Source organism: Siphateles boraxobius, unplaced genomic scaffold, assembly GCF_051911475.1.
Source record: "Siphateles boraxobius isolate OS27281-9 unplaced genomic scaffold, OSU_SipBor_1 25, whole genome shotgun sequence".
Lineage (NCBI taxonomy): Eukaryota > Metazoa > Chordata > Actinopteri > Cypriniformes > Leuciscidae > Siphateles > Siphateles boraxobius.
In genome coordinates this window covers 16,066,082-16,090,000 of record NW_027508866.1, presented here as the reverse complement: position 1 = coordinate 16,090,000, position 23,919 = coordinate 16,066,082, and the positions used below count along the sequence as shown (strand labels likewise).

The window sequence follows — 23,919 nt, the reverse complement described above, 5'->3', positions numbered from 1 at the left end:
GTTAAGTATTATAACATTAACGTTTGTTAATAAAAAGTGTCAAATTATTTGCCTAAACTGCATATGAATTCAATTTCTTTAAAAGAACTTAAACCTTTAAAGAATCTCGAACTCTGATCTTACCTGTCCACACTGATCACACACAATGTCATTATTGAAGCCGTGCAGCACATGACATCCATCCCAATAAAGACATTGCAGAAAACCTCCCCAAACCGCCAGACGCCCCCTGTCAAGTCAGTCACTATGACAAAAGGCATCACGGCTACTGCCACAGAAAGATCAGCTATAGCCAGAGATACTAGCAGATAGTTGGACGGTTGTCTGAGTTTCTTCACGACGCACACCGCAATAACGACCAGAGTGTTTCCCATCACAGTGACCGCAGTGATGGTGCTCAGCATCATCCCAATGACCACAGTCTTAGTCAAGTCCAGGTCCAGAGTCTGCTGCTCCCCACACGACTCATTACTTTTGGGGTCCGCTGTGGTTATTAGTTCAGTGGGGGGAAATTCAGTTGTCCCGTTGAAAAAAGCGATTTCGGTCTTTCTGGAACCCAAAACCAGTTCAGCCCCATGTGTCGTGAACATCACTGTATCGATATTTTGAATAAAACTTCCGCGCGCCTGAAGTGGACAGTGAACGTCATGGTGCCCACGACCTTTCCGAGTCCGGCTTCAGCGGTCCAAACAACCTACATCCGAGGAGAGTGATGAGAAACGCAGAGAACTCTCGGCCTCTGAGGGGCAGAATAAGTAGTTCTGAGAGCCGCTCTGTGAAGAATAGGGAACCTGCCAGTGAACCCTGACACACGCTAGTGCATAACACTTACAAAATAAAAAATATTAGTTTTGAAATTAAAATATGCTTTCAATTAACGCCAATTAAACGAACCGTTGGTAAAAGAACATTGATATTAAATAACTTTATGATATCCTAATTTAAGAAGGCTATAGCCTACGTCGTTAAGAAAAATTCTGGCTTCTGATTGGTCAATACAATGTTCCAGTCCTGGTTCACAATATAATAGCTTTGATATAAATGCTTATGGATTATTTTTGTTGCAAAGCAACGTCAAGTTTTCTATATTAATATTAATATTAAATATTAGATCTATCTAGGCCTATTGTGAAAGCTATGATAATATAAGTCAGATACATAAAAATAATAGCCTATTGCTTGTTCAGGAGCAGTTAGGTCAGTTTTAATTAATTCAGTAGCCTATAATGATCAAATTCCGAAACACTCCTTTTTGTGTCTGTAGTGTGTTAGATATAAAATTAAAAATGTTTAATCACCATGTTCCAACATGATAACACATTTGAGACTGTTTATTCAGATGGTTGGCTATATTTTATTAAAGCAAACACTCGCCTTACTCATATTTTAATGCTCATGCATAACTCTCTGTGTAGTAGAAGCGCGCCCTCTGGGGATGAATCTTGGCTTCAAAAACTTTTCATATAGGCCTACTACATCATATTAGCTATAAGGCTAAGAAATATATTTAGATAATCACCTCATCAGTACTGCAATAGACTTCGACTGTTAAATGCTCTCTTTATATTGTAATGTACTCCATAGATATAGTAATACCATAATAATCGTTACAGTCAATGTTAAAACAACAAAAATCATTAATGGTTTCTCTGATTCAGTTTCATAAATGCACTGTAAACAATTCAATTTTTTAAAATATTTCACGTAAAAAAGTAGCCTAAGTAACCTGGTTGTCTTAAAATGTTGAGTTCATTGAAATACAAATTTTGAGTTACACAATGAAAGAGAGTGGTTTAATTAACAGAAACTCAAAATATTAGATCAAATGAGTTGATTTGACAAAAGAAAAAAAGTTGTGATAACAAAATGAAATATTTTTTTACAGTGTGCAGAAAAAACAATAGGCCTGAGCCTGACCCCAAAGCCAAAAATTAGAAGAAAAAAACATTTGTGTTATTATGGGGTAGTAAAATATAAATCTGGTCCCTTATACATCTGCTGTGGCCATGAACAGTTGGTGAAAATCAGTATTTACATTTACCATTTACATACATTATAGCCTACATACATAAATGATATAGCCTATCGTTCAAATAAGGTTTATAAACCATTGAACAATGAAACAATCTGACCTTTCTCTATTTGACCACTAGGTGACAATGCTGAATTAGGCAGTTTATGAATTATCTCTCATTCATAATTCTAACCTCCACGATGTGTTTCAATATAATTGTACTTGCCTAACATAGCTATCCATGTAGGATAATCAAAATCATCGGACGTACAAGATAATTTAATAGCGATGCACATGACTTCACACATCGCTAGATGTATGTTAAAAACTACACTACCCACAAATATGTATGCTGAGCACAAGTCGCCATGTTGTAGGAAATCCGTTTGCACTATGGATTAGAGTTTAATCCGCTAGAAGGGAGTCAGGACGACTCAGTGGATCAAACAAGAAATAAGAAAGACAAAACAGTGAGGCACGGAATTTGAGAGTTACAATAAAACCAAACCAGAATACATATTTATTATTTACAGGCCACTGTGGTCGCTTGACAAAAACTGGCAACATCTCGCGCACAGCCTTTTTATTGTCCCCCCGCCTCCTTTCCCTCATGAAGTCTGAGCCATTTTCTGGAATCGGTTCTTTTGAAGAGCTCATTTTAAAAAACCGGTTCAGCAACCAATTTAGCAATTCTTTTACGTCGTGACGTGATTGCGTCACCGGCGTGGCATTTATGTTCTTGTCCAATCTTGAAATTAAGCCATTTGTAAGGACATGTTGATAATTACAACGAGTTTTAATAAAATGATTTTCAAAATTAATCCAAATTAATAAAAAAAAGTTGATAAAATACATACATTTAAGTCATAATATTTTTCCAGTAGCCTACATTTTATTAGGAATAGGGCTATTATGCTATTGACAACTTTTCCTAATTTCCTTAATAAGGCCTTTTCACTTTGGAATATTATCCCTAATAATTTTTTTATAAAGTTGATGGGCTGGATATTTTCCTATTTTGTAGTTATAATGTTGCAACCATCCCTATCAAACTTTCTAATTTACATTAGATGCTATAATTGGCTTGGACTCTAATATAAAAACAACTTTTCTCAACACAGATATGCTATTAGTTATGGAACAATAAGAATATTGTCTACAAAAATAGTGAATTTTTCTCTTCTTTACAACTGGTTCAAAACAAGTGTAGGGGCCTACTTTAGTTCACCTGTTTAGAATTTTTTTTTTTTAATTATACAGAAATACAAAATTTCTACCGCTAATGAACGTGCTGTTGTTTTCCATGCCATTACCTCTGGAGTGTCTTTATTGCTGCATGGTTCTACATTTCCATGGCCATGTAGCCCATCTCTTTGAACTTAACTGACACAATGATTGGAAGCAAATGCTTTTCGAGCAACAAAAAATGTAATAGTGAAACATGTAAAAAGTGTAACATCACTAGGCTAGTAACAATTCCTTACATTGTAGAGAGTATTGGGGGTATATGGTCCTCAGTCTATCTGCTTACCAATTAATTAAAAATAAATCAAATTTAAATTGATTAATAAAGTTTACCCCAACTATAGCCTTAATAATTGCTCTTTCTGTCACTGTTCTGAGAAATGTTATTCGCTTGTTATGGCTATATAGCCTATCTACGCACAGAAATTGTGGTCAATTTTTTACTGTTTATCCTATTTCATTTTGTAAGTGACTTTTCTTTCTATTTTAAAGATGTTTCTTTGGATTGTTTGAATACCCAAAAGAGAAGGAAAATATTACAATTATTACATAACATTATGCCATGCTAGCTAAATTTCACATATAGGCCTGTAAAAAAAATGTTTCAGGCTCTAAACCTCTCTTTTCTTTATTCATTGATCTAGATAAGGAAACTATCCAAAGCCCTGTTAGTCCTATAGCAACGAAAACTGTATTTATATATTAATCTTTTGTGCCCTGTGTAGGCTAATGTAATAAGTTATTTCCATTTTGTTAGCCTACTCTGGCAGCACGTCTTTATCTGTCTTAATGGTTTGTCTTTTTATTTAGGCTATGTTTAATTTAAATTACATTTTAAAAATAAATTACAATTTAAACATATAGGGAGGGGACACAGTTCTGTCGATGAGTCGGTGAATTGTTGACTCAAGAACCGATTCAGTCATATTCGTCAACGAGCCGTTCAGACATGATTCATGAACAGGTTCAAACGATTCCCTGAAAAGATCCGACTCAACCGAACGATTCGTTCACGAATCGGACATCGTTACTCCCTCGGAGAAATTGACAGCAGCTGGGTCGCCTGTGTGAGCAAACCCGAAGGACAGACACGGCAGAAAATAAAACTCTGCCGCTACAGTGGGCTCCCCCTTCCCCTTTCCCCCACCGTTTGAGCGTACATATCAACAAGCCGACCCGGACGAGCGCGCTGACTCCGTTTACCCGCTTTTATAGCGGAGCGGTCAGGACTTTCCTCGCGAACTGAAACGTCAGTAGCTTAGCCGAGCTAGCGGGCTAAGGCGACTAGCTGGGTTCAGCTACAAGGAGGAATTACAATTATTCCACCGAGAAACACTGAAGTATGTCGGGGAAGGAACAGAATAAACAATCCACCACCGAACGGCTCGTAAAAGGTACATCTTCTATGTGAAACCGTACGTTTTTATTCAGTTTAGCTGGTTTTGTGTTAGCTAACCCGCTCTGGTAGCTGATGGGTGACATTCAGTTTATGTGTAATATAAAGATAAACAAGTGTAGAGACATCTGTTGTGTTGACTGACTTTTGGATAACTTAGAAAGTCTAATGACAACATGTGTTGATGGCTAATTTGAGAGTTTAGCTTAGGCTGTATGGGATGGACTGGCATGAATTAAAAGAGATCAATGAAGTTTTAAGCTGCAGTGTGCAAACAGTACGCAGAAGGAAAGCTCTTAGTGAATTAGACCATTGTAAGGATATTAGTGGGAATGCATGTTACTCAATGGTCTGAATATGCAAAGCCAAGGTGATTCATGAAATTGAAACTGCCAAAGCCGTGTCAAGAAGAAGAAAAAAACATTTTACATATTGCAGGTTTTTTTCTCTTTTAATAATTTATATATATATATATATGTGTGTGTATATAGGGAAAATATTTATATGTGTGTGTGTATATATATATATATATATATATATATATATATATTTCACAGCAACCTTTTTAAAATATAAAAGGATTTTGTCTGCATGTAGAGATGTATCTAACTTTTTAAAATGTAAACAGATTTTGGTGGTCTTTCTGGTTACACTTAATATACATGAATCTTAAAATAAGAAATTGCTACTTTTTTTACTCTTATATGTAATATATATATAACTGAATAAACATAAATCTTAAAGTGAGAGATTCATCTAACTTTTTTAATGTTTAAATGTTTTGGTGAGGTTAAAAGCCACTTACTTTTTCAGTAGGACTGTAGAGGTTTGCATGCCTTACATTCACAACATTGACTCTGCTAGTATTAATTCACATTATTGTAGTACATTTGCTTTCATCCTCTTGCTTCCATCCTTCCTTGGGATTTAGGCGACATCAGTGATCTTGAGACAGTTTAGTTCAGAAAACGCTAGGCTCCTTATGGACCTATGCTCAAAACTGTGTCACTTACTTTACCTTGCTCCCTTGACTGAGATAAAACTAAACTAATTGAAGTTATCCGTGTGATCCCAATTAACCTCATACAAATAATCTTTAAACTCAAGAAAGGATTGACCCCTGGTTACGTTGTGCATCAGCTCCCTATCAACGGCTCGTGGGAGTTTCTTATATCAAAGGAGTGAGACACAGTAGAGTAATGCGCTAATTGGATCATTTGGTCCGTAGCTTTACGGGTATAGAAGCACCTGGGGAACTTGGGCTTGTTTTTGATTAAAACTAGTGTGACCGCTGACATATATAGTGTGTTCTCTCCTCCCAGTCTTTTATGTGCTGCTGTCATCTCAATGTGTTTTGGCTGATGGTGCTCAATTAGACGGTCTCTGTAATGAGCTGAAAGCACTGGGCTCTCTAGTAGTCTAGTTCTGGATTCGTATGACTTGCATCTTCCTTCCCAAGTCAGACCATTCAGCGATCTAAATCGCCACAGACAAAAAAAAACGCCCTCATTAAAAAGAGCCGAAGCCTGTTTCTGTCTTGAATCTGTGATCCCTGTTTTGCAGGAACAGGAGCATTTCAGCTTCAAATTAGTTCCAGGTTTCACTGAATGCTTCTTTTCAGTTTAAGCACTCCAACACCTGGATTTTACGCTACACGTATGTTTAATTGTAGGCTGTCTGAAAAATTGTTTTATTTGTAGGCCTCGGTGGTCAGACATCCATGTTGTGGAAGGTTCGAACTTGAGATTTATTCAACGAAACAAGACAGCGGAGAGGGAACATTGTCTGTGGAATGATGCAAGTGTTAATAGAGTGCATTAGTGCCAGCCCATGTTTTCAGTGGTGTTTTTCCATTCATTTTTCCCACAGGGATTTTTAAAAGTCTTTAAACGCTTTTAAACAGTTATTTTAAGAGTACGTTGAAATAATGTGAATGGATGGCTTCAACAAAAACGTATACCATTGATTAACAACCTCGGACCTCATAGTAGTAGATCTGTCTTTAAAGGTTTATAAGTTATACCGTCATATACTGTATTCTGATACCACCTTGAGATGTTCTGGGTAAGCATTTTTTTTTTGAGCGATGAAAGGTGAATTCGGTCAGATCAAGTGTAAAAAGAAAAAATTTCCATGCTCGCCTGTTGTTTCGTCCAGAAAATATTGTGTTTGGAAGCTAAAATAACTAAAGCTGGTCTTTAAAAGGACTATAATCTTTGTGAGAATGAACTCCAGCATGATTGAAGTGCTGAGTGGGAGTTGAGGTTCTCGCCAAGGCCGTGTCTTGATGAGTCCTCCCACAGCTAAAGCACGGAGCGTGGGGAATCAAGGGATCGCAGCGGCACTTTTCTACTCCGCATTCATCAGCCGAGCCTTGCTTGGAACAATACCACGGAGGCGGAGGAAAGCTGAGGTTAAGTGCCTTTAAAAGCTTTGATTAGTTGCTAGACGTTTCCACGCAACTCTTTTCTCACTTTCCACTGCTGAAAATGGCAAACACAGTGCAGCAGTTGTTGTGCTGTGTATTTAAACATGGACCAGCAGTCAGTTGAAAGCTTGTGAGGTTGGCATGAAAGAGCAATTCAAGTTGGGTTGCTGACTGTTTTTGTAGCTTTTTTTTTTTGGTGGTTGTGGGGAGACATCAACACTAGGGATGCACAATCATGATTTTTCACGTTTTGTTTTTTTTTGTTACAAGGAAATGGGCCGAAATTGGTTGCCTTTTTTTTTTTTTTAAAGGGGTGGTTGATTATGATATCCCTTTTCTAACTTTAGTTAGTTTGTAATGTTGCTGTTTGAGCATGAACAACATCTGCAAAGTTACAGGGCTCAAAGTTCAAAGCAAAGGAAGCTTTTATGGAAATTTAAGGACTACAACAAATGGCTGGTAGGGGCTACACGACATTCCACCCGGGTTAGTGACATCACCAAACCTATAATTTACATAAACCCTGCCCCTGGGAACGCGGTTTATAGATTATCATGACAGAATATGCTAATCAATGACTAGAAGATACTTAACTCCACATCAGCAATATAAATTCATCAACTAACCATTCAGAAATGTCCTGTTGCATTCTACATGTTCTACGTCTCTCATCTCTGGTTGGAACCTAAAAGGCTAAAAGTTTTTGAAATTTTCAGTATGTCTGTGTGATGTAATTGGAGCCACACACACACATACAAGCTCTTGAAGCTCCACCCTCTGTGACGGGAGTAGCAGCTCATTTGCATTTAAAGGAACAGACACAAAAGGTGCTTTTTTGCTCACCCCTCAAAAAGCGACAATTTTGACATGCTATATAAAAATATCTGTGGGGTGTTTTGAGCTAAAACTTCACATACACACTCAACAAACTGGCCTTTAATTCTGTATCCATTTGAAATGAGGCAACCATTGCGTTTTACTCACGATCCAAAAAAAGATGCTATATTAAGTAGCATGGGCATTTTTTTAATTTAAATTAGTATATAATTTCAAGATTCAAAGCAAAAACGGAATGTTCTGACTTTAGCTTTTTGAAATTATGCTACATAAAACATACATGCACAAAAAAAAACCAGCAGATGGACTGAATGGAAAGGCTAATACACTATCTGGCTGTAGGTGGCGCTTATGGAACAGCAGCGATATAGCATTTCCTTGTTACTGCTGTACACTTTAATAGGCATTATATGGAGGTAATAGGAAAAAAATTCCATCAACTTTTGTGAAGACAGTCAGTTCCCTTCAGAGATGCATTCATATAAACCCCCACCTCCAATTTAATATTTATATTTTTCTCCCAATATTTCCACGACCTGAGCTTGATCTGCCTGGTACAGTGTTTTTTTTTGTTTTTGTTTTTTTAAATTGGGGTTTCATTAGTTTGCAGCTAATGCCATAAAGTTTTGGACTCCTGTCAGGTTGCTGGTAAATTTGATGTTTTGACCTTTTGGCTTATTTACAGATAGAAACTAGAGCTGTCAGGGTCAACGTCACCCTGCTTGTGTAATTATTCTGTCCTCATACATGATTAACGGACCCCGGGCCCGTCTCACACAACGGCGTCTCTCTAGGTTCGCTTGTACCTCCGAAGAGAGCTCTCGTCATCCTTGCCCAGAACAAGTCCATGAGATTTATTACCTAAAATGTTCTCTAATATTCAGTCAAAAAACAGTTTGTGTGATAAAACCACAGATCAGGCTGACACAGGAAGTAACGACTTTTCTAGCTTCCTTATTAATATACATGCGGTCTGGTCCAAATGATTCTTAAAGGGATAGTCCATCTATAAATACAACTTATATTATACTTTAACTTACTTGCTTATGTATAAAAAATATATTTTCTGTAATGTTTCAAATCTTTTTGTCTAAACGATAAGCCAGTGAGGTCCAAAACCAAGTTAGACCCCACTGACTTCCATTATATGAGCGAAAAGTAAGCATGCACCGATATAAAATTTTTGGCTAGTACCGATAATTCTTTACATTTGAAAGCCAATGACCAATATATTGGCCGATAAATCTAAATTCAAATTTTGATGTACTTTGATAGCCTGAATACATAAAACAAAAGGCTCACCATTAAAAGCCATGTCCCAAACACTTAAACATAAATCAAACATATAAAATACAGTAGCCTAGTTTGAACCTGTGTAAGATTCCTTAACTTTTCAAATTAATTTTACACTCCTATGGCCAGCTTTCTTTATTAAAAAATGGTAACACTTTATAATAAGGTTTCATTTTCTTAGTATTAGTTAGCATGAACCAACAACTAATGAACGATACTAAAGCATTATTCTACAGCATTTATTAATCTTAGTTAATGTTAAGTTCAACATTTTATAAGAAATTAAGTTCCAAAGTTGTATCAGTTAACCCTTAGTTAATGCACTTTGAACTGACATGAACACAAATATTTTATTAACTAACGTTAACAAAGGCTATTTCTCTCTGTTAGTTTGTTAGTTAATGCATTAACAAATGATACCTTATTGTAAAGTGTTACCAAAAAATCTATTGCCAAAAAAAAAACCTAAATGCAAGTCATTGTATAACATTGGGCTGCATATAAAGAAACAAAATGTGTGCCATAGATAAATAAAATGGAATCGCCTTTGCACGGACAATAAGGAAATTATTTTAATCAAACCATATTGTTGATGAAAATAATACGAGTTGTTAATAATAATGCATCGTTGTTTTTGAAAAAAAAATTAAACATTTTTAATAATACAGTAATGGTAAAGATCTTTAATATTAGGCTTATCATCATTGCTGTTTGAACTATGCATGCTGAAGCGGAAGAGAACAAACGTTTATCCTTCTAGCAAAGCGATTCAGTTTATCAACTCAACGGTTGCTGAAGACTGCAACTGAACCCCAAACAACTTTTGATTACAATAGTGTATACAATTATAATGAGATGACAGTCCCAATCATAGCTTTTAATGTTTTGCATTGCTGTTTGATCGCACTGAAGAGAATGAGAACTGGGAAACGGAAGAACTTTTCTATCAGGTTGTTAAAATCAACGAAACGCACCCTATGCGAGATTAACCAGATATTTATATTACTTAATATTACGACTTATCATATATCTGCACAAAATGACATGAATGCACAAGCGAACTTGACTGCTGGTCAGAACATGTAACCCCCGTTCCTGGACGCGCTAATAATTCCCACAACAACGCACTGAAACACGGCAACTAAACCCAGAGAATTCACAACGTTTTATTACAATAGTATTCTCATTATAATCATGGCGTGTATGTGACAGTCCCAATCATAGTTATTAATGTGCATTACTGTTTGAGCTGCGCACGCTAAAGATAAAGATGATCACCGGTAGCCTACAATTAAGCACTTTACTGCATCGTTCATTAACTCAACCAAACACATCCTATATTAGATTAATCAGATATATATACACACAAAATTGGCAATGACAATGGCACAAAATGCTGCGAATGCCCAAGTCAAGAGAACTTGTCTGTAGTGTTCTTGTCATGAAGGCTTAACTCCATAGACGCGCTCTTTTCGCCACAACGCGCTCGACATGCTAAAACACTGATGAACACGAATTCACATCATGCTTCTACAGGCGTGCTCTTATTATAATGTTATGAAGCCTTGTGACAGATTTGTGCTGCACTGAACTATCTTCCTTTTCAAAGTTATTCCAATCATTCAAAGCCATGGCGAACAGGGCGCATCTCTCAACTGAAGTAAATAATCTATTATCTATCGGCTTTGATATATCGCCCTAATTTTCTTATTGGATCTATAACGATAACATCAAAAATGACCATTTATCGGCCGATATCGATATGTGATCGATATATCGTGCATCCCTAAAAAAGATTGAAAATATTTTTCAAAATGTTATCTTCTACAGAAAAAAGTTATTCATACAACTTTGGAATGATATGAGGGCGAGTAAATGATGACCGGATTTTCATTTTTGGTTGAACTATTCCTTTAAGATTACAGAATCCAAATAAATTTAGTTTCAAATGCATATTTATATGCAAACACTTTTTATGGTTGGAGAGCTGAAATGACCAAGTTTTAAAAGCACTGTTTTTGTTCTTGAAAACTGACCTCCTTTTAAGTGGCCCTTCATTGGGTTAGGTTTTGAGCTCATACGCAGTATGTTGGCACTTTGATAGTAAAATCCCCCTCCCGTCCTGAGGGCTTAATTTTCACATGCAAATGCACAACACTAAGAGGTTACACATTTTCGCTGCCACTGCTGCAGAAGAGTGAACTCAACCCTCGATCCAGATAATAGGCCTGTTACGGCTTTAGTTAATATAGGCAAATGAGCAGGTGTCCTTCCTTTATTCTGTCAAGCATGAAAGATTCACCTTGTTTCTCTTCCTCATAGTGGCATGCAACAAGACCAACACCCCCTGACAATTTTCTGCCTGAGCAGACTCCGAAGTCATCGAAAAATTGTGATTTTGTAAACCCAAATTGATCCTAATTCTGCTATTGGATTCCCTGGAAGGTTCCTGTCATCTGAGCTTGAAGCTTTATTGTGGTCTATCATGCCTGTGGTCCCAGCGCTGAAATCCGTGGCCGTCGGCCAGACCCACATTCTTTTGTAGAGCGAGTCGTGCCAACCTGGCCTGTGACCCTAGCAAAGAGGATTCCTGTCGATGCCAACAGCTGGCCTTCTACCCCACCCTAACTTCAGGACGTAACTTCCCCACTCCTCTTAAACTGGTTTGAATGTTGCTGAATTCCTGCAACTGAAAATAGCTTAAGGCTCGGGGGGTTGCAGAGCAATTCCAGCAGGCATTTGTTTGCATGCTGCTCGCCCATGCGCACGGTGTCTGAGTGTAAAATCCCAGCCCCCAGATTGTCAAGGGTTTGTTTAAGCTGTCTTCTCCACAACTGCAAGGGCTTCATGTCTTCTGAACCAGGCCTGTGCACGTTGGTTGGGGGAAGGGACGGGACCAGCTGTGGCCATATGTGTTCTGATAACCCACATAGCTTTGTGGGAGAGTCCCAAATTCAGACCAATAACTGTAACCGTTATTACCGTTCATATGTTTCACTTTTAGTATCTGACAGGCAGCTTGGCATTGCACTTTTCAGACAACCTCATTGCAAACTGTATGTTTTCAGTTATCGTAATGAATTGAGTAATAGATTGTCGTCTTGCAACCAAGTTTCACACATCAGTTTAATTCGCCTGTATTCAGGGAAAGAATTGAAGCAATGCTAGTTAGTGTTGCATCACGTGCCAGTATTGTTTTTGTGTTAGTTTTTTTCTTCTTCTCCCAAACCAGTTAAATGCAAATCACGGCATTCAGCCAGTGTCATTGGTCAACTTATTCAGTCACCGATCAAGAAAATTTCAGACTTCATAATCAGAGTTCAGAAAACTCACAAATTGATCCGATTGTGACAAACCGTAATGCTAACTTTCATAATGTGTTACCAACACTATATTGAGATTTAAGGTTAGTGCTTAATAGGGGTGCATCGAAATTTAGGCCGCAGAGAATTAGCCTATCGGCTGAAAATGGCAGCTTTAAGTTTTTTGCCGAAAGATGAAAAAATGTATAGCAATGGCATGGCTACTACCCAGAACACCCTTGCATCATGATATTTAGGGGAAAAAAATATTTTTAGGGTTTGGTGTTTTCAAAATCCATAATGCTTTAGTATTAAACATTAGCATGTAACCCATACCGCACCCTTTGTGCTGTGACAATGAATGATACCTCAAATCGTGTGGCTTAAGGTACAGTTTTTGGATGGTGGACAATAAAACAGAATAAAATAAATCATGTTGACTTTTTCAGTTCACCTTAGCAGCTACTCAGAACAGCAACCATAGCAATGCTATGGCAACCACCCAGAACACCCTAGTAACATTGTGTCGAGTTTTGCATAGGCAAGCAATAGTGATGTGCAAAACTGCATATTTTTCCAACACTTGGTCTTAAAATCTTGAATAATTAGGCTGGTTCAGGTTCTGAACATTGAAAAATCTTGTTTGAACAATATAGATAGAAGCTTTGAGTTACTTTTGATGGATGTCTGAAAGTGGATCAGAAAATCTTGGGCAGAAATATTTATATTTGGAGTAACACCTTTGTGTGTATGGTTCAGCACTTTTATCACACACCATCTGGCTTTGAATTTGTGAAGGAGCCGCACTTCCTTAATTTGGAGACACCCCTGGTCTCGGATGCTATGAGAGACTCTGAGACTTCACCACACTGTTAAGGTCGTGACTGTAAACATGCTGCTTTAAATTTAGACATTTGTTACAATGTTCTAACGGGTAGCTCCAAATCAATTTAGGGTCTGGATTGCTCAAGCACAAAGCTGTAATCCATTTTGTACAGTCAAAAATACACATAATGTCGTCTTGTAGTTGCTTAGTATTTTTCTAATGTATCAAATGCTCGCCAGCAGGGTCTCCCTGTGACTAACAAGAGTAAAGAATTGAGTCTTCCTTTCTCCTCTTTCTCGCAGCGGTGCCGTACCCTCCCACGACGCGGCTCACCATGAAAGAGCTGTACGAGGACGGCAAGCCCAAGGTGGAGCTTTTGAAGAGCCACCTGGTGAAAGAGGGCCGCCTGGAGGAGGACTTGGCCCTGCGCATCATCAACGACGGCGCCAACATCCTCCGTCACGAGAAGTGCATGCTGGAAGTGGAGGCCCCCATCACAGGTAGGCTATTGTGCACTCAGCCATGTGCTGCTTGTTCTGATGACTCACTGTGCGGTGACACTACAAACCTGTCGTGATTCACAACCAGCATCCACATCCAGGATGTGGTTCTCGCAGGTTCTTCGGTACACCTAATGCCATACGATCACAGACAAACACGATGCCCACTGTTGATGGTGCTCGCCCAAATGCCTGCTTGCGTAGATGTGAAGTGAGATCAGAGTTAGTTTGCTGGTTAACAGTGATATGGTTCTTATCATGAAGAACATTGAAAGTACCCTCAAGGTTCTGCAGTTACTTGATAGGGCATCTCTGATGTCATCCTTAATCTTTAAGGTTTAGTCTTGACCCCAACATTATCCTCAAGCCAGCGAGAAGAGCGTGAGTATTTTCATATGGAGCTAGTCTTCCACAGCAACCTAATGTGGCTGCTCTATAAAGGTCAGAGAAACAGTTGCATCCTAGACTCTCTCGCACACACCCCCACACTTTAATTCCCCAGCAGAGGCCACAGGAAACCCCCAACACTCGCCATATACTCGAGCAAACACAAACAGGTGTGTGGATATAAATGGGCATGTCTATCCACATCTATCCCCCCTTAACCCCCCCCCCCTTTGCACACTCTCATGTTTTTCATAACACACACTGTGTGCATAATTGGCCTACAAGAGAAAAGAAAAAATGGATGCGTGCATATTGGAGATGGTGTCTCTGCTTGCTGTTTTCTACGACTTTTTACCTTGTGGAGGTTTAAGAGGAAATGATGTTGGTTTGGCCACATCCTGTTTGGGGTGACCACTATTAATATTTTTCACTCTGCTGTTTTGGCTGGGCCTAGTATTTGTATACTTCCGTCTAGTGGTTTTAAGATCAGTTATTCAAATCTTAGCATTTCTGCTACCAATTTTTTCCCACCACCTTAAGATGACCTTGCATGTATACACAATGTGATATATCTTCGTTTCACAAGGTTTTTCAATGTTTCTGGTTTGACAACATCCTTCAAATGATGTCACTCTGTTTTAGTTTCAACTTCAAGTGTTTGTCTTACTGTGTTCTGTCTCCATCTTCAGTGTGTGGAGATGTCCATGGGCAGTTCTTTGACCTGATGAAGCTTTTTGAGGTGGGGGGTTCCCCGCAAAACACACGCTATCTATTTTTGGGAGACTATGTGGATCGAGGCTATTTCAGTATTGAGGTGAGTGTTACTCTGTAATGGTCGCACGTTATGTAAAATAGGGTTGAGTGGTCAACAACTTTTACAGTATGCCTATATAAGCATTTTTAAAGGAACGCTACAGGTTCAAAACATATTAAGCTCTATCAGCAGCATCAGTGGCATGCTGTCGAATACCATAAAAATTAATTTAAACTTGCTTCTCTGTTTGCATGAGGTCTATTTGCCAAGGCATTATACATGGAGAAAAGTTAAAATATACACATTATTGAAATTACAGTCACTAGAATTTATATTTATAGTATACCTGCTAACACGAGACTGTTTTTTTTTTTCTGATCTTACACTTCTCCCTATAGCATGTAACCCTGGTAAATGTATGGTAATTTTCACATTGGAACAAATATAACGCAAGGGTTATTTGGGGAAAACTGTGTGCAGAAGTTACATTTGTAGACGTTCTTCTCCTGCTAACAATAAAAATGATTTGACATGTCCAGAATGTCTTGTCTTCCATTATAAGTGCTGAACTGTACAAAGTTTTTTTTTTTTTAGAGGGGTGGTTGATTGCGATTTTACTTTTTTCATTTTAAATAGTGTGTAATGTTGCTGTTGGTGCATGAACAGTATCTGCAAAGTTGCTGCGCTGAAAGTTCAACATAAGCAGAGATATCATCTTTTAGAAATCAGGAAGTTTAATGCCTACAAAAACGACTTGAATGGGACTACAACGAGATACTTCCCGAGTTTTATACGTAACTAATCCATAAATTTACATCAACCCTCCCTCCGGAATATGCAAAAAAGGGGGCATGGCCATATTTCTGCTGCTTTGTCGAAGAGGAAGAGTTCTAGTGGAGAGCAGTAGCCATGCCGTCGAAAGTGTGTTATTTTCACCCAGCTGTCAGGTCTTCTGTGTTCGGGCTTCCTACGGACTGTAGTTCGTCAACAATGGCTACAATTTATGTTTGATTATGTTCCAGAAAATTACAATCGTAATTTAGCTCTCTATGCTGCGCATTTTACGGAAGACAGCTTCCAGAATCTCCACAAATTCAATGCAGGATTCAACAACAAACTGTTACTCAAACATGAAGCAATTCCAACTTTAACTCTAGAATCAGCAGTTGTTGGGCCACAACCAGGGTCCGAAATTAACACCCGCCAAGCGCCAAATGCGTGTAGATTTTCCGTTTGGCGAGTAAATCTCAAAAGGCTATCCGCCACACTGGCGGGTGAATGTTCCAGACATCCAAAGGCTTGCGGAAGTTCCGGGAGTCTCCCGCATATTGATAGCGGCTCCCTGATGCCCGCAAATTAGTTCAAATCTCCAGTAATCTAGAGCGAGCGAGAAAGAGCGCGATCATACTGTGCTCCAAACCGTGTAGCGCGCGCACTGCAGAGAGGGAGAGACCTTGTGTGTGTGCCTCAAGAAGCGTGTGTGAACCTTCTTCACACCAAAAATAGACCAACACTAAATATATTTTTTTAACTTAAATAATTAACAAATTAAGATGACAAAAAGAAAACACTGAATCAGTTTGAAGCTTTGAAAAAACGTTTTTTTTTTCATCAGACCACGTTTTTTCGTCAAATAAAAATAGCAGGCCTACCTCAATCCAAAGCTTGTCTAGTTTTTACTTAAAAAAGTTACATGTCTACATGATGTGGGGTGAGTCTGGGTCTCTGATGGCACAGATGTCCCGGGAATACAGAGATAACGTCTCGCTAGAGTGGCCAACTTCGGAAAGCGCCTTTCATTTGCTTGTGGATGTTTGCTTCGGAAGTGATATTGCATTGTACTTGCACTAGGCCTACTGCTATTTTAATACCGCGTAGCATATTTTGCAAGTAACTTCGTCGCCCTTTCTGTCGAAATGGTCCCACACAGTAGCTACTTCTTTTCGCTCACTTCATTGTGCTTGCTCAGCGAAATATGTCTTTAGGCGCGTGTGGTTGCGCGTGTCGACGCACCCCATGATTTAACAAATATAGGCTATATACTGTTTTTTTTAACCATGCAGCAAATATACACACACATATTTAGCTTTTTTGTTTGTTTGCTGCATGGTTAAATATATATTTATTATATATATATATATATATATATATATATATTTATTTTATTTTTTTACTTTTAATCTGTTTAACAGATAGTATTAATCGGTAAAAATGTTTACTTTCGGTAAAGTATCTGATAGTTTTACAAAACCTTCAAATGTACTGTTATGAGCACTAGTTCCATGCTCACATCTTCTATGTCTTACTATTTGTTGCTCTGATTTGACTTCTATGTACTCTTATTCATTCAACATAATACTTATCTCAATTAAATGTACTGAAATGAATGTATATGTGACACAAAAAGGCTGTTTATTATTTTGGCCGGTAAAAAATATGCTTGGCTGGTGGATTTTTTCATCTACCAGTCCCCGTGGCAGGTGAGCCAAAAAGTTAATTTCGGACCCTGGCCACAACCTGTAAAGGTGATGATACACAGGGCAACTTTTTGAGCAATGTTGCTGGGCAATCTTGGCTAGCGATTGTTGCTAGGGCACTTTCCCATTGAAAATGGACAATACATTTTTATCTGGATAATTTAGATAGGTCATGGGCCCTGTGTCTCATCTGGTTGCCCGTTTACGGCAACATTGCCCAGTCATTTATTCAGTTTTAAATGTTTAATCTGGAGAAAACCATATCTCAAAAAGCTAACAAGCAGCAGTAGCATTTTCAAGTAACAGCGTATTGAAATTCTTATATAGCCTAATAATAGTAGAATAGAATAATAATAATAAAAAAAGGTTGTGTTTGGGGAGGTTCTGCTTGACTCTCTTCATTGCCGCTTTCTGGGTCTGATTCTGGCTAAAACTGATACGGCAGTATTGACACCATTATTTACATTTGACCGGAGCATACACAGCTTTCGCCTGTAAAGGTAATGGGCGTGAAGTTTCCGGACGACGTGCGCTACGCAGTTTAGCCAATTACAACACACCGGCTCAACTGACCAATCTGAGCCCATTACCTGTTTCTGAGGGAGTGGTTTCATAGAGTCAGGAAGTCAACCGGTTGTTCAAATGACGGAGGAGAAAGCGGCTTACAATAAAGGTGAAATTTATGAAAAATAAGGCTTAAAAAAACCCCAAAAAAACCACGAAGACATTTTATATTGCACCCCATAAACACAATCATGCTAAGAAAAAAGCAGTAAACCACCCCTTTAAACTGGTGGACAGAACCTTATTTTCTCTGGTAATCAACAGCATGCCATAGTGATGCACTGAAATTTTGACAACCAAATGTATTTTGTCTAAACGCCAAAACAAATCAAATTTAAATTTTTGATGTTCAATTAGGACCAATTAGGACCATGTCAACATTTATTTTTGTGTACACATCGTGGAAAAGCTACAACAGGTAAACATGTCATCAGTGTAATCAAAAAGGATGCTAAAGTAGCAATGTATAACATTTCTTTGGCTGAAACCTTGAGAGGCGGAATATAAAAAGTATTCGAAAAACTTTACTATCACCTGAAAAGATAACACCCTGAACAGTTCAGTTACCCAAATTTAACTACCCTGACTTTATTTTTGGTTTTAGATTTTGTCTAAATTAAAAATTTACTTTTGTTAATTTATTTTAGTGCATGCAGCAAATGTTGTCAATAGCCAAATCTATTTTAAATCCAGAATATTGTTTTAATTAAATGAGGCTACTTTGTGTTTTAAACAACTTTGTAATCACTATAAAAAGTCTTTTGTAATTTTAAGGCTTTTTGAACACATCTTGCACATTTTAAACATTTAAGATGTTCACATTTAATGTAACTTGGCCTTCAGAAGATGCCATGTGGCTGTGCTTTTCAAACAGCCTCTGTTGTACCAGGATGCATTGTGATGATGCAATCAGCATGTCGCCTCGGCCTGTAGCACTGTATCATCATTGTAAATCAACCACAATGATGAAGCAGATGGCATAAAGGATTATTGATCCTGTCAGCCAGAGAAGGCGTTTCTCAACATCGAGGTTATGTGTAAATTGGTTTGAGAAAAATTCTGGTCCAGTTTATCAGCTGCGGTCTTTTATATCGTTGGCCTTGATGTCTGATGTTATTCTGAATGGGCCGTCGAATGCGAGTCCTCAAAAAGCTTCCACCTCTGCATCTCGCTTTGGTTGCAAAGTTCAGGGACGGGAGAAATGTCATGGTTAAAAGAGGCGGCGTAAGAGTGCGGACACACCGCTGCTCAATACCATCAAACACAGTTGAGGGTTCAGGGTCGCGGGCCACCTGAGACGCATAGAAAGGGAGCATGTGTGTTTCACAATAAAGGCCACGCTAAGTTCCTACTCCCTCCCTGGACATCACAGACCACAAAGGACTGAACTTCAGTCATCCGCCACACCACCTGCTAATGCCCTCTGACTGAGACACTGCAGTCATAAAACGTTTCGTAGGTTAGGCCACCAGACTTCGCCCTGACATCCAGATCTGTGTGGAGTACGCTATATTCCGAGTATTTCTTTCACTATAGGCCTGGCCTTTGTAAAGATAACTGCAACCTAAACGCAGCGTATCTTTCCTGAGAGGATAGAAAAACAATATTGAGAAATGTAGACGTTTCAGTGCTTTCCAGTAGAGAGATGATATTAGAAGCGAATGTGAAACGATTGAAATCATAGTCTTGCTTAATGTAGCAAAATGTTCTTTGTCGGCTCAGATGTGTTAGTGGTTCAGTGTGTTTGGACTGTACATGAGATTCGGTTTCGGAAATTCTTGTCTGCTAGCGGTAGTCTAAAGTTGGGGATACTAGCATACTACTTATTCTAAACATACAGTAACTATAAATGAAACACTACTGTTGAATAGTGTTTTTGAAAAGTTTGTTCATCAAGACACTTTTCTATTTTAATAATATTTTAAAATGGAATTTATTTCTGTAATGCAAAGCTGAGTTTTGAACAAAAATGTTCAGCTCATTACAGAAAAAAGTTGTTGTCCAGTTACAATCTTGAACCTAGATATAAAATAACATTTATTTATGGGGAAAACATAGCATTCAATTCAGTTTTGTGTAAAAATGTCTTAACTCATTTGATTGTGGAGTGCTTGGAGTTAAGAAATTTACATTTTATTTGTTGATGGAATTATTTGTAATTGAAGGAAAAGTCAACCCCATTGCATTATGGGATATAGTATTCTTTACAGAGTGCACTAGTCTGTGGCAAATAAAGTCAGCCGTTGGAAAAAGGAAATTTGGATACTGTGAATACTAGTGGTCTGTTATGATGATGGAAGGATTTTCATTTTTGTGATCTATTCCTTTAATAAAATATCAGGAGTAATGAAGGTATAATCCTCTTATTATTATATTCAACTACTATTTATTTAAATAAGCTCCTCTCTAGTGTTTTTATAGCTAACTAATAAACTGCGAGCATCGAATAACTTTCCTGAGGTGCATGCAACGCTAAGTGACATTGTTCACAAGCTGTTAAGTGACAAGCGGTTTAATGACGTCGTTCATTGGTTGAAAAACTGAGCAATTAGACAAGTCATGATACATTTCGGTAAGTTGTACTGTATCCTTCAATAGAGGTGCGCCGATCCGATACTCAGTATCGGTATTACTCCGATACTACTAATATTTGCCGGATCGGGTATTCTGCGTATGTTATTGTTATACAACACCAAATGCACAAAAACATTATAAAACACCATAATGTTTTTGTGTACTATATTCCAAGTTTTCTGAAGCCATTACATAGTTTAATGTGAGGTACAGATTTAAATCGTTAAATTAATCTTCTCCTAAGTGCTTCCCTCCGCTGTGGCAGTCAGTCATTCTCCATTCTGTCCAATCTATCATATGTTGCTGCTTCATTAAAAAGTTGCGCTTAAAATTTTAAAAGAATTGCCTTTAAATATATAGTATATATTTTGTCTGTATATTGTTTTACAAAGTAAGGAAATTAATGTTTAAGTCAAGCTTAATGCCTTTAACAAAAGAATAATCACAGTCTCTTCCCCACAGTGAGGCATACAGATACAGTTTATTAGGTATTTCGCATATACATACATATATATTATATATATATAAAATATATATTATTATTTTAGTATTGGATCGGTACTCTGTATCGGCCAATACTGAATCCCAGGTATCGGTAACGGAGGTAAAAAAGGCAGATCGTGCCACCCCATCCTTCAACATAACCTCTTGATATTCATGCATGTTTTTTCATGCTATAACATGCATTTAGGGAAAGAGGTGGCTAACGCTGCTACTTGAACTGAGTTGCTGCGATCTGTCACTTCACATTTAAGAGCGTCAAAATGCCATTTATTGTTTCACAGGGTATTCATAGGTTCAAATAGAGCCTACTTTAACGTTGTTGTTTTGTTTTTTACTGTTAATGCATTGTCGCATTAACTTCACACACAGTACGAGTTGCAGATTGACATGTTTTCCCGCCACCATTATTGATTTTAAAAAGGATATAATCTGCTCCGATCATCAGCTGTTTTTATCATATATATGAAAGTATTGCTTGTGTATGTGGTTCATTTTGTTGATTTGTGTTCTGTTTGCGTCTGCAGTGTGTGCTCTATCTGTGGACCCTGAAGATCAACCACCCAACCACCCTCTTCCTCCTCAGGGGCAACCACGAGTGTCGGCATCTCACTGAGTACTTCACCTTTAAACAAGAATGTAAGCTCAGCTCTTTAGAAACACTGTGTGTGTGTGTGTTTGTGTGTAAACTTTATAAAGAGAGCGAAATGAGATTTTACCACATCCTATCATTCAACTCTGTCGTGGCAATTTTTTCCATGGCATCCCGAGAGAGCTCATGTCTTCTTGAGAGTATTGGATGACGGGCCTCGGGCACAGAGCTCAATCACAATCCCTCAGCACTCGTCAGGGCTCTTCCCTCCCCACTTAGATTTACATCAGCCATCATTTCAGTCATTACAAACTCTGACAGCTAACTGAAACCCTTCCACCAGCAGCTGAGCAAGTCTGCAGTTTTCTCAGCCCTCTTTTTTCTTTTTTTTTTGTTAAAAAGTCTATATCTAGAGCAGAAGGCAAAATCATTTCATTTTGCCTTCGACCTTGTATGCTTTTGCATCACTCATGACGGGTTCAGAAAAATGTCCACTCAGAAGATAATTAGGGTAATGGAGTATTTTGACTCATGTCAAACTGGAATATTACAATTAGGCTAGTTATTATACCGGTTATGATGGACAATACCAGTATGAAATGTTTTACTGGTTTAAAGCAGAACCATTATTAATGAAACTTACTTGATAGCAACAGATCCTATGTCAATATCCTAAGTTAACAAATAGAATACCCTTAAATAAGGTATAGTTGCGATTTTCGCTGCTTGTTCTGTACAAATACTTTTCATACATGAAAAGCACATTCAATAACGGACGCGCAAGCATTGGCCATGCTAACGAACAGTAATAACTTGACATGTTCTGACTTATAGTCTGTTAACTGACTTTTGAGGCATTTTGTTAAAAGTATTGAGTTTGTACTTACTGGTCCTGCACTGCTTATTGATTCAATGGATTTGTGATAAATTGGCTATATTGGGAGAAGAATTATAATGCGAGGTAAGCACATCACATGTATATGATCTATTTTTCTACAGCATTCAGTATGGGATTTGTTTGAATGATTGATTAATTCAAGTAGACGATTTCAGATGGACCACTTACAGAGACTACTAGTCAGTTACAAAATGTCTGTTTATAAGTTATGGAAATTAAATCATGCTGCATATCGCTAGTTTGTATCCGCAGAATCCTGGCTGTTTCTCCATCGAGCTAATCAAAGAGCCTTTGATTATGATGTGCTACTTCACCAATTGCCGGCGCGTTGCAATGTTGTTCTTTGCTCTTCACAAGGCAGTCTGTTTCTCATCTGTCAGTGCTGCTGTTTACAATACGCTGCACGGTTGGCCCGTTCTAAAATGTCAGGATTTAACGGCGGTATGCGGCCCTTGTTCCACGTGTAACCTGTGTCTGGCCCTAGCTTCCTTTAATCAGCCTCCCGCCATGTTGGTTTCTTCAGTTCATCTCAATTAGCACGCGGTTCTGCTGTAACATCACCTAACAAGGCATGCAACATCCTCCTCCTCCATCTATTCCTCCAGCCTTGGAAAGTTGGCAAGCCCATCTGCCCTCACCCACCCAGCATTACTGTGATATGTCAAACGGACAGCGTGACAGCCTTGGCTTGAAAAGCTCATTCACCCCGTTTGCGCCTGTTCAGAGATACATGAGTGTTTTTATTGTGGTTCTCTCATTGCAGGCAAGATTAAGTACTCTGAGCTGGTGTATGATGCCTGTATGGAGGCCTTTGACTGCCTTCCCCTGGCCGCTTTGCTCAACCAGCAGTTCCTTTGCGTTCACGGAGGCCTGTCCCCCGAGGTCACCTGCCTCGACGACATCCGGAAAGTAAGTAAGATGTGGAGCATCACTTTGTGTCCCGTGTACCTATGGTATTCTGTGTCCTGGGAATGACAGTACCAGATGATCGTGAATATGTTACAAAGGCAGCGCTTTGATCCATGTAGTGATGATAACCCTCTCTGAGAAGTTGCATCTTTAAATGGATCCCATTTAAAGCACTGCCTCTAAGATAAGAAAGATTAAAAAAAAACTTGGTTAACTCACTTGTCTTCCTCATTTGAAATTGTTGTTGGACAACTAGCGACCACCCTGACTCATCTCCATTTATTATTATCAACCTTGACCAGTGTTAATTTTGACAGCAAAATTAGATTTAGTCCTTTTTGACACAAATGTTTTTAGTTTTAGTCGTTTACAATTAGTCAGAGACATTTTAAAAGATGCGAAGGAGAGCTCAATTCAGTACT

The 23,919-nt window shown here is 38.3% G+C and overlaps 2 protein-coding genes across 3 annotated transcripts in view; one reads left to right on the top strand and one right to left on the bottom strand.

Moving 5' to 3' along the window:
* Positions 1-663, bottom strand: part of htr7b (5-hydroxytryptamine (serotonin) receptor 7b) — an 8,162-nt gene extending 7,499 nt beyond the window's left edge. The window contains exon 1 of the mRNA XM_077242006.1: positions 124-663. Coding sequence (XP_077098121.1) covers positions 124-590 — 467 coding nt within the window. The 5' untranslated portion in view covers positions 591-663. The remainder of the gene's footprint in view (positions 1-123) is intronic.
* A 3,599-nt stretch (positions 664-4,262) lies between these two features.
* ppp3ccb (protein phosphatase 3, catalytic subunit, gamma isozyme, b) overlaps positions 4,263-23,919 on the top strand; it is a 34,532-nt gene continuing 14,875 nt past the window's right edge. The window contains exons 1-5 of one of the 2 annotated variants that reach the window (XM_077242927.1): positions 4,263-4,653; positions 13,644-13,841; positions 14,918-15,042; positions 21,626-21,737; positions 23,352-23,497. In XM_077242927.1, the coding sequence (XP_077099042.1) occupies positions 4,602-4,653; positions 13,644-13,841; positions 14,918-15,042; positions 21,626-21,737; positions 23,352-23,497 (633 nt within the window). In that variant the 5' untranslated portion in view covers positions 4,263-4,601. The remainder of the gene's footprint in view (positions 4,654-13,643; positions 13,842-14,917; positions 15,043-21,625; positions 21,738-23,351; positions 23,498-23,919) is intronic. The other variant, XM_077242928.1, reaches the window with a different exon arrangement.